The sequence below is a fragment of the Physeter macrocephalus genome, chromosome 2 (assembly GCF_002837175.3).
Source record: "Physeter macrocephalus isolate SW-GA chromosome 2, ASM283717v5, whole genome shotgun sequence".
In the NCBI taxonomy this organism is placed as follows: domain Eukaryota; kingdom Metazoa; phylum Chordata; class Mammalia; order Artiodactyla; family Physeteridae; genus Physeter; species Physeter macrocephalus.
This window is the reverse complement of record NC_041215.1, coordinates 29,800,964-29,817,031: the sequence shown is the minus strand read 5'-3', so window position 1 is coordinate 29,817,031 and position 16,068 is coordinate 29,800,964. Positions and strand designations below refer to the sequence as shown.

The following is a 16,068-nucleotide window of genomic DNA, read 5'->3' as shown; positions in this document are numbered from 1 at the left end:
TCTAACTGAGAGCAGTACTTGTTGGAATTAAGCGTTTGGTTTTCCAGAAGGAGCTCATAATAGAGGACTCCCTTCCAATCCCACCATATACACAGCATCACCTTCTTTGGATGAAGACCGGCCTTTGGTGTGGTCAGTGGTGGTTCATTTTGCCTGCCCCACGATCGCTTCCATTCCACATTATTGTACAGTATCCATTTTTTCATCACCTGTCACAATTTGTTTTAGAAATGGAACGTTTTCATTACGTTTAAGTAGAGAATCGCGTGTGGGAATATGGTCAAGAAGGTTTTTTTTACTTAACTTATGTGGAACCCAAACATCAAAGCAATGAACATAACCAAGCTGGTGCAAATGATTTTCATTGCTTGATTTGGATATTTTGAGTATGTTGGCTATCTCCTGCATGGTATAATGTTGATTCTTCTCAATTAATGTCTTGGTTTGATTGCTACCAACTTCAACTGGTCTCCCCGACCATGGAGCATCATCCAGCGAGAACTCTCCAGCACGAAACTTTGCAAACCACTTTTGACACGTTCGTTCAATCAGTCACAGCACCTTCTCCATACACTGCAGAAATCTTTTTTTTTGCATTTTGGTTTCGTTTTTACCTTTCTTGAAATAATAAAGCATAATATGCCGAAAATGTTGCTTTCTTTCTTCCATCTTCAATACTAAAATGGCTACACAAAAATTCACCAATTTGATAAGTCTTTTTTTAAATGCACTCTGATATGACAGCTGTCACAATACGATCTAACGTAATTGTTTTGAATGAAGTTAAAGACAACCAAGTGCTACTGGAGCCATCTTACAGAAAAAACCAAAAGAACCTTTTGGCCAACCCAATACATAGTTTTAGGATGAAATAAACATATTCAAATTAAATAATAGTGTGGAAGGTGGTTGATACCGTGGCACATGATTAAATCCTTCCTGAAATCTGGCAACATTTGTGAAATTAAAATGCAGCCTGGGGCTTCCGTGGTGGCGCAGTGGTTAAGAATCCACATGCCAATGCAGGAGATACGGGTTCGAGCCCCAGTCCAGGAAGATCCCACATGCCACAGAGCAGCTAAGCCCACGAGCCACCACTACTGAGCCCGCATGCCACAACTACTGAAGCCCGTGTGCCTAGAGCCTGTGCTACGCAACAAGAGAAGCCACCGCAGTGAGAAGCCTGCACACCGCAGCAAAGGGTAGCTCCCGCTCACCACAACTAGAGAAAGCCAGCGCGCAGCAACGGAGACCCAACACAGCCAAAACAAAAAGAACAAAACAAAACAAAATGCAGCCTGATAGTTGACGCTAATATAAGTGTACTTCATCTCAGGGCCAAATGAGGAGATCGCTGGTGTACCAAACCAGAGTGGTCACATGTTTAGTGCAACCCTTTTCTCCCCATACATGCACACCCACACCCTTGAGTCAGTTGTGTTCATCTTCTGTGCCCTGTCAGTTTTCTACCAGTCAGAACATCAGTGACTGTGATGAAGCTGTCCAGGATCGCAGTGGGTAGGTGGGAGTGACCTTGGGACCCTTCGGTTGCCCCGGAATCTGGCCTGGGTGTGGGGACTGTGTTGTTAACTATGCAGTGTGGGAGAGATGGGCTGGGTGCCCAAGAGCTGACGGAGGAAGTACAGGCTTGTAGATAATTATGAGTTGATGTTATTGTCCCTTGCCACAGGAATTTCTTCACATGGCTTCTGAAGATGTGACCATTACGGTTCGCCTCATTCGTTCATTTGAGCATCGCAATTTCAGACCTGTAGTATATTATGGAGTTCATTTGGACCAAACTGTAAAGGAATTTATAGTATTTCTAAAGCAAGGTATGAGACATCTCAGCCACTTTGTTTTATTAGTGTTTTGAAAAAAATTGTTGACTATTAGAGTGATAGTAATCTTTACAAAACACTTGGAAAGATATTAACCTGTGTTCTAAGCCAGGTGTGAGGCTGGCTCCTGCTCTGGGCCTTGGCATCAGCGGCATTGTTTCCCTGAGGCTTATTTAGCAACATGTTTGCCCTCGTCAGAGATTGTCACTATCATGTTTGGCTTCTCCTTTTTTTTTTTGTTTTTAATTAAAAAAAATATTTAAGGTCTGTGTTTGCTTGTAACAAATGGGTTTATGTATTTGGAGACTGATTAGTAAGAGAATGTAGTGTTACCCGGCTGAGCACAAGAGGGCCTTCTGGGGAGTGTGACAGGAAGGTGGCAGGCCTGTGTACAGCCAGGAAATCACGAGAGCTGCTGGTCATTGTGGGCGCAGAAGTGACAGCCAGCCTCACTGGTGCTGCTGTATCATTTCAAGCTTAGCATACAGCAGGCTTGAATTTAGTCTTCATTTTGATTGGTCCTTGGTGGATTTTTAACCTCTGTTTTTAATTACTGAAGTGTTCCTATCATCAACATTTGATGAAACATCTAGAATAAGCTTTTATTATTATCTTATGGTATAATGTACAGATCTTAGTGTACTGTTTTGACAGATGTAGTACTTTATATCCAACTTAATTTTTTTAAACTGACATAATTTCAGACGCAGAAAAGTTGCAGAAACTCCTGGATGCTCTTCACATATTCCCCAAATGTCAACATTTTGTTACATTTGTTTTTCTCTCTCCTCCTCGTCCTCCTCCCGCCTTCCTCTCTTACTCTCCCACTTCATTTTTTTCCTCTGAACCTTTTAGAAGTATGTTGCAGACATGATTCCCTTTTACCTCAAAATATTTCAGTGTGTATTTTCTAAAAACAAGGAATTCACTTACATAAACATAGTACAGTGATGAAAATCAGGAACTTAACGTTGAAACAATGCTATTATCTAATTTACAGACCTTATTGAGATTAATTAATTAATTAATTCCTTTAATCTGAGTTAATTTCTTTATCCTGGAGTCTTTTATTGTATTTCATCACATTGGCAATTTTGAATAGTACAGTCCAGTTATTTTGTAGAATGCCTCCCTCAGGTGGGTTTTTCCAGTGTTTTCTCATCATTAGATTTAGGTTATGCGTTTGGCAGAGAAATCATTGAAGCAATGCTGACTTCTCATTGCATTCACACCAGGACGCACATGCTGTCGACTGCCTGCATTACTGGCAATGGTGACTTTAATCAGTTGGTTAAGGTGATCTCTGCCAGCTTTCTCCACTGTAAATTTTTATTGTAATTGAAAAGTAACTCGTAGGGGTATATTCTGAGACTATGTGAATGTCCTGTTGCTTCTCAAACTTTCATCCACTAGTTCAGCATCCTTTGATGATTCTTGCCTGAATCAGTTATTATGATGATGATTGGCAAATGGTGATTTTTCTTATTCCATCATTCCTTTTAGATATATTCGTTGTTTTTCTACAGTAAGGAAGAGCTTTTTACCCTACCCCCCCATTCTCACCCCCCACCCCATTTATTTAATCTTTTGTTTATATCACTGTGGACTCAAGGATTCTTACTTTATTCAAAGGATTATAATTCTTTACTATTATTATTTTATTTTGATGCTCTAATCATCCCCATTTTGGCCAGCAGTAGGCCCTTCAGTCTGGGTCCATGTCCTTTTAACATGTCCCCAATCCTTCTTTGAGCACTTGCTTACTTTTTGGTCTAAGGTGTTCCAGACATGTCCTGTTCTTTCTCTGCCCCAGCCCTGGGATCGGCCATTTCTCAGAGGAGCTCTGATTCTATTACTGGAGAATGTTATTGGGAGACCAAGATCTTGGTTTATGTGTGTGCAATGTAAGTGTGTATAGCTAACTTTAAAAAATGTAGTTAATTCTTGACATTTTATTTCCTGATTGACTTTGTAAAATTTCTAAACTCTTCTCCCATACTTTTTTTTTTTTTTTTGGTCTAATTTTGAGTGGTTTCACTGCTAAGTATTACTTGCTTAAGAAGAAAGTGAGGTATATAAACCCATAGGGAAAACAGACTGGTCAGTCTGCTTGTTACAGAGAGATTGAGAGTTGGTACTGAGATATTGCCAATTAAAGAGGGTCCTGCTTTTGAAAAGATATCACCAAAAGCGTATTCAGGTTTTGAAATAAAAACAAATCCCTACATTTTTTATTTTAAAATCTTTGTGTGTGTTATGGGTTACAGTGTTTCTTATTGTTAATACAGTGAGTGCTGTGTTGTTCTTGGTACAGTGCAGAATAGGTTCTCTGAAGTCCTTGAGAATAAGATGTAATCTTCAAGCTGCTCCAGTGCCAGGGGAAGATGTATTCTCCCTGGGGTCACCGTGTCCTTTCCTTCCCAAGTACCATAGAATGCTCCCCATTAGAGCAGTGGTATGGATCACAGCTAGATGCTCAGCCCAGCCTACTCACATCTTTCACCTGTGCTACTAATAGTATATCCACTACTTGTTTCTATTGTGCATGTGGGAAATGTGTTCCACTGATTAAAAGGTAAACTTTGGGGTTCAGACCTTTTTGACTTGTGTGCTCTCTGCCTATCTTTGTCATCTGACTTGAGGTACTGTGGAACTCTGCAAAGCTGGTGAATTTACCCTTAATGAATTGTGTACATAACAAAGACCAAATAGCTTATTACTGAGAAATTTTTGAGCTAATAATAATAATAGCAAGCATTACTATGTATCAGATATTGTGCTAAGAACTTTAAGTAGGTTATCTCATTTCATCCTCACAGCATCCTTCTAAATTAGGAACTGTTATTACCTCCATTTTACAGATGAAGAAACTAAGGAACAGAGAGAGAAGTTAAGAAACTTTCCTGAGATTACATGGCTAATACAAGGCAAAGCTACAGTCCAACCCAGGCTGTTCAGCTGTACATCATGCACTCCTAAACACTACGCTAAGTTGCCTCTGTATTTTTGTCTGCTGCCTTCCTTGCTTAAGAGGATCCCTGAAGTAAATGGATTCACTCAGTGTCAAAAGAGTCTTTGAATTTAGTTCATCTTGCTCTAGTGGTTTTTTTAAATTGAAATATAGTTGATTTACAGTGTTTCAGATGTACAGCAAAGTGATTCAGTTATATATATACATATTCTTTTTCAGGTTCTTTTCCATTATAAGTTAGTACAAGATACTGAATATAGTTCTCTGTGCTATACAGTAGGTCCTTGTTTACATATTTTATATATAGTAGTGTGTATCTGTTAATCCCAAATTACCAATTTATCCTTCCCACCCCTTACCCTTTGGTAACCATAAGTTTGTTTTCTATGTCTGTGAGTCTATTTCAGTTTTGTAAATAAGCTCATTTGTATCATTACTTTAGATTCCACAAATAAGTGATATCATATGATATTTGTCTTTATCTGACTTACTTCACTTAGTATGATAATCTCTAGGTCCATCCATGTTGCTGCAAATGGCATTATTTCACTCTTTTTTATGGCTGAGTATATATATGTATATGTATTCTATTGTATATATGTACCACATCTTCTTTATCCATTCATCTGTCAATGGATATTTAGGTTGTTTCCATGTCTTTGCTATTGTAGATAGTGCTGCTCTGAACATTGGGATGCATGTATCTTTTCAAATTAAGGGTTTTCATCTTTTTCAGATATATGCCCAAGAGTGGGAATGCTGGATCACAGGGTAACTCTAGTTTTAGTTCTTTAAGGGACTTCCATACTGTTCTCCATAGTGGCTGCACCAATTTACATTCCTACCAACAGTGTAGGAGGGTTCCCTTTTCTCTACACCCTCTCCAGCATTTATTATTTGTAGACTTTTTGATGATGGCCATTCTGACTGGTCTGAGGTCTGGTCTGACTGGTCTGACCTCATTATAGTTTTGATTTGCATTTCTCTAATAATTAGTGATGTTGAGCATCTTTTCATGTGCCTGTTGGCCTTGCTGTAATGTTTTGAACACTTAAAGCTGGAAGGATGTTTGACATTGTGGCATAGAGAATCTTGCACACAGACAGAAATGTTCATTGTGGTGAATGACCTTTTGGGGTTATTTTCGATGCCTTCTTGCCTTTCTAGCTGTTTTTTTCTTATCATAGCCACTTTTTGCTATCCATAGCTTAACCTTGTCTCTTCCCATAATTATCTGTATTTCTCCCTTAGCCAAGAAACTTTGGTTAAATTTGATCCATTCTGCATTGAGAAACATTGTACCACTACACCATGCCATTAAAATCTAAAGCTGTATGAATACAGTACATAAGTATAGTAAATATAAACTAACACTTACAAATATAAATATATCAATAATAAATACTTAAGATTATATTTATATGTAAGCATATAAATATAATAAAACAAATAAATCTATTATTAACATATCTGATGTTAATCAGATATTCTGAACACAGAGGTACCATATATTACCTTATATAGATGACAAATTTTCTAGATTCAGAATAAATAAACCAATTATCTAGATAATATGACATTTTAATTATTCATTGATTTGGAAGCAATTTTAATACTTTGTAATACTTTAGATCTTGATTCTGAATGCAAAATTATTTCATCTATTAAATAGAGGAAAGCTGTGGAGATTTTATCCAACCTTCCAATTCAGAACTCATTCTTCATACCCTGTTACTCCTGGTGATATGTTACTTTTTAGAGCCGTCTGATCTATTGGGTGACTACTAGAATAGTTAGAAAGATTTTCTTTATCTTTTAAATTTTTATATATTTGTTTATATCTAATTCTCCCCTCCACAGTTTCCCCTATTATTAACATCTTATATTAGTATGCTGCATTTTTTGCAATTAATGAACCAGTATTGATGCATTATTAATTACATCCATAGTTTATTCAGGTTTCCTTAGTTTTTTTTTTTTTCCCTTAGTTTTTACTGAGGTCCATTTTCTGCTCCAGGATCCCATCCAGGATACCACATTACATTTAGTTGTCATGTCTCCCTAGGTTCTGTGAACTGTGACAGTTTCTCAGATTTTCCCAGTTTGATGACTTTGACAGTTTTGGGGAGTACTGGTCAGGCCTATCATAACATGCCCCTCTGTTGGAATGTTCCTGATGCTTTTCTCATGATTAGACTGGGGTTATGGGTTTTTGAGAGGAAAATCACAAAGATAAAGTGTCACTTTTATCACATCATATCAAGGGCACCTACTTTCTACATGATTTATGACTGTTGATGTTGGCCTTGATCGCTTGGCTGAAGTAATGTAGGTTTCCCCACTGTAAGGTTGCTCTGTTGTCTCCCTGTTCATAATGTACTCTTTGGAGGGAAGTCACTATGAACAGTACACAGTTAAGGAGTGGGGAGTTAATTTATTTGGAATTCTTTTGCATGGGAGATTTTATTTATTTTGTTACTCAAATTATTCTAGATTTGGTCATTGGAAACTCTTTCAGCTGGCTTCTGTGCCCCTTTGACATGTGCCATCTGTGTGTAGTTCTGGTACTTTAAGATGTTCCAGGCTAATTTTGTATATCCTGAGCCAGTCCTAGAACCAGCCATTTCTCTAGGAGCCCTGGTTGTTTTATTGGAGAATGGTATTAGAAGCCAAGATCTGAGTGCTAGGTATGCTCTTTACCACTGGGGTTTCATTTCTTCTAGGCTCTCTTAACTGACAGAGCAAAGAAATATATGAACCTGTATACGTATACATATGTGTAAATATTTTCATGTTTACCATCTGAATCTGTATGTTAAACATGAATTCTTACTGATGTTTCCAGCTCTAATCCATTATCACGTGGATCATTCCGGCCTTCTCCCCTTGCTTATCTGTACGTCCCCAATCCAACAGTGAGGAACCTGGCTCCCCGCATCTGCCATCCCTTTACTTACTTGTTTAATTCCAGGATACAGGTGTAGCGGTATCAGAGTTGTTAATTGGTACTCTGTGGGAAACAGTGTGATATTGACTAGAGTACAGTGCTTTTGTGCAGTTGCTTTTGCCTTAGTCTTACAAAAATCTATTCATTGCCAAAGTTATTTAGGTCAGCACCATTTTTTCACCCTCTTCAGTATGATTATTTCAACTATTTGCAATACAGCTGTATTCTCTTGTCATCCTCTGCATTCTTTCCTGGGATCCCCTGTCCTCCTAAATGTTTTTTTGTTTTGTATTCATTAAGGTTCACTCTGTGCTGTAAAGTTCTATGGGTTTTGACAAATGAATTATCATACAGAATAGTTTAACTGCCCAAAAAATCCCCCAGGCTTCACCCATTCATCCTCTCTTCAAGCCCCTGGCATCCACTGATCTTTTTACTGTCTCTAGTTTCGCTTTTTCCAGGATATCATGTACTTGAAATCATACAGTATGTAGCCTTTTCAGACTGGCTTCTTTCCCTTAGGAACATGCATTTAAGGCTCTTTGGAGTCTTTTCATGGCGAGTCACATCTTCTTAATCCCCTTCATCTGGAGCAGCCCCCACCTTCATTTATCTGTCGTCGCATTGATTTTTTTAAAGGAAAATCCAGGTCTGTGTTTTATAGAATGCCCCACAACATGGATTTGTGTGATTGTTTTCTTATGATTAGATTCAGGTTAAACATTTTTGGCAGGGTTACCATGTAGCTTGCAGATCTACAAACCACGACCTGTGGGGTCAGTCTGACCTGCCACCTGTTTTTATAAACAAAGTTTATTGAGACACAGCCACACCCATTTGTCTACATATTATATGTACTGCTTTTGTGTTTCAGTGGCACTTACACAGTTGTGACAGACTGTGTGGCTCACAAAAAACTAAAATATTTATTACTGGTCTTTACAGAAATAGTTTGCTGATCCCTGATGTTGGTGAATCCTCCTAGTTGCATCACATCAGGAAGCACTTGGTATTGCTTTGTCCCATTATTGGCGGTATTTATTTATTTAACAAACTGGATCACCAGTTTATTATAAAAGGATAAAACTCAGGAACGGCCAGGTGGAAAATATACATAGGACAAAGCATGGGGAAAGGGTGCAGAGCTTCCATGCCCTCTTGGAGTGCGCCATTCTCCCTGGTATCTCCGTGTGTTCACCGACCTGGAAGCTCTGGTGATACGTATTTAGGTCATTTGGTTAAGGTGCTGTCTACCAGATTTCTCCGTTGTAAAGGTATCTTTCTAACTAATAAGTAGTGTGTGGAGCGATAAACATTGAGATGATATGCATGTGTTGTTTCCAATAGTTTTAGTGTCTATTGATGATCCTTACCTGAATCACTGGTGGTTGCAGAAATTGGGATTTTTTTCTAACTCTGTGACTACTTCTGCATTTATTATCTGGCATTCTTCTGTAAAGAAGCACTCCCTTGGTGCCCCTCCTATTTAGAAAGGAACAGGATAATTTTGTAGTAGCAAATTCGTAGCACATTATCATCTTACCACAAAGGGGCCATTCCTTCAATACAGTGTTGAGGTGATGGTCTCTTGTTTGTAGTAGAAAATGTACTGTAGATTCTTTAGTTTAAATACTTAACTCTATAAATTTGAAACACAAAATAATACGCTGTCTTTTGTGGCTATGACAACAGAATGAAAATATAACGACGAAGAAGGTATGCTAACTTAAGGATAGTTAGTGCTTACCTATGGGAAGGGAGGTTAATGGGACTACAGAAAGACATAGAAAAGGTTTCAACTGTATCCATAATGTTTTATTTAACAAAAAAATAGTAAAGATCTGAAGCAGTTATGATAATATGTTAACATTTGTTAAATTTGGTTGATGGGTTAAATGAACTTTTGTTCTATTCTCCATACTTTTTTTTTTTTGCGGCATGCGGGCCTCTCACTGAGGTGGCCTCTCCCGTTGCGGAGCACAGGCTCCGGACGTGCAGGCTCAGCGGCCATGGCTTACGGGCCCAGCCGCTCCGCGGCATGTGGGATCTTCCCGGACCGGGGCACGAACCCGTGTCCCCTGCATCGGCAGGCGGACTCTCAACCACTGCGCCACCAGGGAAGCCCTCTCCATACTTTTTAATGTTTAGATTATTTCATGATTAAAGGAAAAAGCATCTTGATATAGCTTAACTTGGAAGTCTTACTATAATATCTGATAGAACCCTTCATCAGGATAGAATGTTGGCACAGTGTTCTGATTAATGTTAGGTCTTTGGTATTCTTGCCTGTACAGATTAGGCATTGAATTAGTCAGTTTCTTTTTTTCCCTTAGGTGTTTGTGCTTTTCTAAAAATCTTTAAATGTAGATCCAGCATCTAATAAAAAATTACAAATTATACCACTTCTATTTTTAGAGCCTTTACTGTGAGGTAAAGAATTATTTTGTTGTCCATTGGTACTTTACTAATTTTCCAGATTTTTGTTGATTTTTATATTGAAACGTGTTTTAACATCTCAGACTCCTTTGTGGCATCCTAATTGCCAGCAGTATATTTATTATGTTGCCTTATTTTTCTCATAATTAATTTTTCTGTGGATGCCTTTTATGGGGACCTGAATGAATGAGTAAAATTACTGGTTACCTTCTACTGAACTTTCCAATAATGAAATACTAAGTGGGTTTTTGCAGAATTCTGCAATCCTGAACTCTTCTGTAAAAGTTCATTAGATTCCAAAGTTAATAAGTTCAAAGGTGGGAAAACATAAAGTGAAAGAAAAACTTAGTACAAAGTAGGAAATAATTTTCAGAATATAATAGATATGTTACAGGCTTTTGCTTTTAGCCAAGGTGGAGTAACAGGGACTGAACTTATTCTTTTAATTGAAACAACTGAAAAACTGCAAAATACATGAAACAATGATGTTCAGATATTGGATATCATATAGCACAAGATGGGATAGCAGAAACAAACAAGGTGGCCCCTATGATTGTGCCATCTTACTGCAGGAGAGAGCATGTAGGCCACAGAGCAGGGTGAGGGAATCCAGGCAGAGGCTGGAGAATTCCATGAGTTTATGAGTCACAGCTGGCATCCTGGAGTGGAGTCTGGAGAGTTCACAGGGCAGAGTACTGGAATGGAACGAGCTGTACAAAGAGAGAGCTCTAAAGATTTGCAGAGCCTGAATCTTCAGTTGAATACGATCAGCATGTGTGTGTGTGTGTAAGGAAGCCAGGTAGAGAACCGCCTGACGGTAGCAAAAGGCAAAATACTCAGAGCTCATGCAGGGCTGGGAACAGTTTGTAGTTACACCAGTCAGGATAGAAAACCTTGTAATTAATAGGTTATTGGGTGGAGTATCTAGAAAAGTATTGCTGCAATAGTAGGGCAAAATTAACCTTTGGCTAAATTCTGCTCTGCTCTTACCTAACAAAGCTCAGAAGACTCAAAAGGATGTTTCCAAGTAATTTCACTGTGTTCCAGAACAAAGCTCAGGATGTTTATAGGAATACAAATATATCCAGTACTCAACAAGATAAAACCCACAATGTCCTGCATCAAATCAGAACTTACCAATCATGCAAAGAAACAAGAAAATATAAATCATAATTAGGAGAGAAGTCAATCAGTTGAAACCAAACCAGAAATGCTGTGGATGGTAGAATTAGTAGACAATGACAATTAAAACAGTTATTATGACTATATTGCAAATGTTCAAGAAGGTAGAGGAAAGATTGAGCATGTGACAGATGGAAGATACGAAAAAAAAAAAAAGACCCAGATTGTCCAGATTAAACTGCAGATGAAAAATACCATGTCTGAGATGTATATGCACTGATTAGGGTTAACATGTAGATCAGATGGGCAGAAGAAAAGATAAGTAAACTTGAAAACAGCAACAAAAACTATCTAAAATAAAGCACAAAGAGGTAAAAGACTGAGAGAAAAATAAATAGAGCAGTAGGGGTGTATGGGGTAACTTCCAGTAACCAAATATACATGTAACTGGAGGCCATGAGGAGAGGAGCTGGGACGGGGGAGGGAAGACCTATTTGAAGAAATAATGATTGAAATTTTACAAGTGTGATGAAAGCTATAAGCCTACTTATCTAAGTAGTTCAACAGATCCCAAGGAAAAGAAACATGAAGAAAGCTATACCATGGCATAGCATAATCAAATTGCTTACATCTGGTAGTAAAGGTAAAACATTAAAAACAGCCAGAGTAAAAAGGACACATTACATAAAAGGAATAAAGATGAAAACAACAACAGCCTTCTCATCAGAATCAATGCATGCCAGGAGATTCCCGTTTTTCAGAAATGAAGCCTTGTCAGACATACAAAAGCAGAAAGAGTCTATCTCCAGGAGACTGAGCTATAAGAAATGCTAAAGGATCTTCTTCCAACTGAAGGAAAATAATACCAGATGGAAATCTGGATGCACACAAAGAAGTAGTACTAAAAATTTGTAAATGAAGGTAAACAGAAAATGCTTTTTTTCCGTATTTTAAAAATATTTTTTAAAAGATATTTGACTATTTAAAGAAAAACAATAATGTGCTGTGGGGTTTATGGAAAATATATGGCAGCAATAGCACAAAGGCCAACAAGGGAGAAATGGAAACCTGTGGATATAAGACTCTTTTACTATGTATGAAGTGTTACAGTATCTCTTGGAGGTAGACTGATAAGTTAAAGATATTTACTAAAAACCTTAAAGCAAATACACACACACACACACACACACACACACACACACACACACACACGAATTAAAGAATTATAGCTAATAAGCCAACAAAAGGGGGATAGAGTAGAATCATAAAAAACTGTCAAATAGTCAATTTAAAAGAAGGGAAAAGAAGCAACAAGCATATATTGTACAGCACAGAGAAATATAGGCATTATTTTATAATTTTAAATGGAGTATAATCTGTAAGAATATTGAATCACTGTGTTGTACACCTGAAACTAATATAATATTGCAAATCAACTATACTTCCAAAAAAAAAAAAAGGAAAAAGAAAAGGGAGATGATAGTTCTGTTCTCTTCTAATCTGTCATGGAAACATGGAGATTCCTCAAAAAACTAAAACTAGAACAACCATATGATCCAGCAGTTCCACTCCTGGGCATATATCCAAAGTAGCTGAAAACACTAATTCAGAAAGATACATGGCACCTCAGTGCTCATTGCAGCATTATTTACAGAAGCCTAGACATGGAAGCGCAACCCAAGTGTCTTATCATCTGCCTTTTCTTAAAAACGTAATTCTGTTCGTACAACTTAATTATTCTTGGTTGCTTCATATGGTGTCTATGATCTCTTAGATCCTTAGGTTTTGTTTTTTTATCCTGATTGCTACTGTTAAGCCATGTCTCCCAAATGAAATTTCGGGAGGTAGTTGGGTTTGGGACTTAGGCAAAGGACATTCTCTCCCTCTCCCAGTCACACTGTCTTTCTCTCCCCTAGTAACTGATTTCTCCTTGGTCTCTCTCCTGTGCTCCAGACTAAGTTTCACCTGCTAAACTAACAACTTCTTTTGTCTTTCTACTTCGTACCTACAACATCACATTTTGTAATGATTGCTCACCAGCTGTCCATGTGCTCATTTAGATAGAGCTCCTGACCAATATGCTGAAGGAGAAAGTAATAGATGTCAGTTCTAGGACAGAGCTTCTAAGATCTGGTGTCTGATCCTCCTGCTTACCCCTACCCAAGAGACCATGGATGCCTTGTCTTTCAGAAGGTGCAGAAGTTTTGAACACTGTTCGTGTAGTTAAATTTCTCATCATTTAAATAGTTTTATGTGTCTATAGTGAAATACATTAAAATGCTTTATATTGAAAAAATAAAGGAAAGTGGAAGAGGAAATAAAGAATAGATGGACAAATAAAAAACAAATGGCAAAATGGTAGGTTTAAACCCAGCTATATCAATAATCACTTTAATTGTAAGTGGTTTAAACACCCCAACTAAAATGCATACATATAACAGGAAGTCTCAATTACAAGTTGCTTGCAAAAAATGTATTTTCTTGTATATAAAGATAAAGATCAGTTAAAGGTAAAAGTTATACTGTGCTAAAACTAATCTAAAGAAAGCTGGAGTGACTGTTAATTTCAGAATAAAGAATATTACAGGGATAAAGCCTCTCAATTTATTATAAGCCATCAATTAGTCAAGAGAACATAATGATCCTAAATGTTTATGCACCTAACAACAGAGCCTCAAAATACATGAAGTCAAAACTAGTAGAACTACAAGGAAAATTAGGTGAAGCTGCAATTGTGAGAGATTTCAGCACCTCTCTCTCAGTAATTGATGGAACAAGTAGAAAATTAGTAAGGATATAGAAAACTTGAATACTATCAACCTAAATTGACCAAATTGATATTTTAAAAACACTCTAACCAACAACAGCAGAATATACATTCCTTTCAAGTGCTCAGAGAACATTGACCGAGAGATCATATTCTGAGCCATAAAAACAAATCTTGATAAATTTGAAAGGATTTGAGTCATGCATTGTTGTTTTCTTTTTTTCTGGGTTTATGTTTTAATATGCATGCTTCTGATGTAACTTTTTAAAAAAATAATGGGTTTATTGAGATATAATTCACATATGATAAAATTCACGTTTAAAGTGTACAATTTAGTGGTTTATAGTACATTCACAAAGTTGTGCAATCATTACCACTGTCTAATTCCAGAACATTTTCATCGTGCCAAAAAGAAACCCCGTACCCACTAGCAGTCATTCCACATTCTCCCCTTCCCCTAGCCTCTGGCAACCACTAATTTACTCTCTGTCTCTGTAGATTTTCCTATTCTGGACTATGTTTAACTTTTTTTTTTTTTTTTTGCGGTACGCGGGCCTCTCACTGTTGTGGCCTCTCCCGTTGCGGAGCACAGGCTCCGGACGCGCAGGCTCAGCGGCCATGGCTCACAGGCCCAGCCGCTCCGTGGCATGTTGGATCTTCCTGGATCGGGGCACGAACCCGTGTCCCCTGCATTGGCAGGCGGACTCTCAACCACTGCGCCACCAGGGAAGCCCTATGTTTAACTTTTTGAAGTGTAAAAAAGAATTCTTTTTTTTTTTTTTAACCACCCAATCCCACCGCTTTCCCCCCTTGGTGTCTATATGTTTGTTCTCTTACAACTCTGTCTCAATTTCTGCCTTGCAAACCGGTTCATCTGTACCATTTACTAGGTTCCACATATATGCGTTAATATACGATATTTGTTTTTCTCTTTCTGACTTACTTCCCTCTGTATGACAGTCTCTAGGTCCATCCACGTCTCAACAAATGACTCAATTTTGTTCCTTTTTATGGCTGAGTAATATTCCATTTTATATATGTACCACATCTTCTTTATCGATTCGTCTGTCGATGGGCATTTAGGTTGCTTCCATGACCTGGCTATTGTAAATAGTGCAATGAATATTGGGGTGCATGTGTCTTTTTGAATTATGGTTTTCCCTGGGTATACGCCCAGTAGTGGAATTGCTGGGTCATATGGTAATTCTATTTTTTGTTTTTTAAGGAACCTCCATACTGTTCTCCATAGTGGCTGTATCAATTTACATTCCCACCAACAGTGCGAGAGGGTTCCCTTTTCTCCACACCCTCTCCAGCATTTGTTGTTTGTAGATTTTCTGATGATGCCCATTCTCACTGGTGTGAGGTGATACCTCATTGTAGTTTTGATTTGCATTTCTCTAATAATTAGTGATGTTGAGCAGCTTTTCATGTGCTTCTTGGCCATCTGTATGTCTTCTTTGGAGAAATGTCTGTTTAGGTCTTCTGCCCATTTTTGGATTGGGGTGCTTGTTTTTTTTAATATTGAGCTGCATGAGCTGCTTATGTATCTTGGAGATTAATCCTTTGTCTGTTGATTCGTTTGCAAATATTTTCTCCCATTCTGAGGGTTGTCTTTTCGCCTTGTTTATGGTTTCCTTTGCTGTGCAAAAGCTTTTAAGTTTCATTAGGTCCCATTTGTTTATTTTAGTTTTTATTTCCATTACTCTAGGAGATGGATCAAAAAAGATCTTGCTGTGATTTATGTCAAGAGTGTTTTTCCTATGTTTTCCTCTAAGAGTTTAATGGTGTCCGGTCTTACATGTAGGTCTCTAATGCATTTTGAGTTTATTTTTGAGTATGGTGTTAGGGAGTGTTCTAATTTCATTCTTTTACATGTAGCTGTCCAGTTTTCCCAGCACCACTTATTGAAGAGACTGTCTTTTCTCCATTGTATATGCTTGCCTCCTTTGTCATAGATTAGTTGACCATAGGTGCGTGGGTT

General features: G+C 37.8%; 1 protein-coding gene across 9 annotated transcripts in view; it reads left to right on the top strand.

Moving 5' to 3' along the window:
- C2H2orf76 (chromosome 2 C2orf76 homolog) overlaps positions 1–16,068 on the top strand; it is a 91,174-nt gene that overhangs the window by 32,087 nt on the left and 43,019 nt on the right. For 5 of the 9 annotated variants that reach the window (XM_055087251.1, XM_055087242.1, XM_055087247.1 and 2 more), the window contains 2 exons: positions 1,691–1,835; positions 3,655–3,745. The exons of 2 other annotated variants lie outside the window; for them this stretch is intronic. In XM_055087251.1, coding sequence (XP_054943226.1) covers positions 1,703–1,835; positions 3,655–3,745 — 224 coding nt within the window. In that variant the 5' untranslated portion in view covers positions 1,691–1,702. The remainder of the gene's footprint in view (positions 1–1,690; positions 1,836–3,654; positions 3,746–16,068) is intronic. 2 more of the 9 variants (XM_055087259.1, XM_028501125.2) reach the window with 1 other exon arrangement.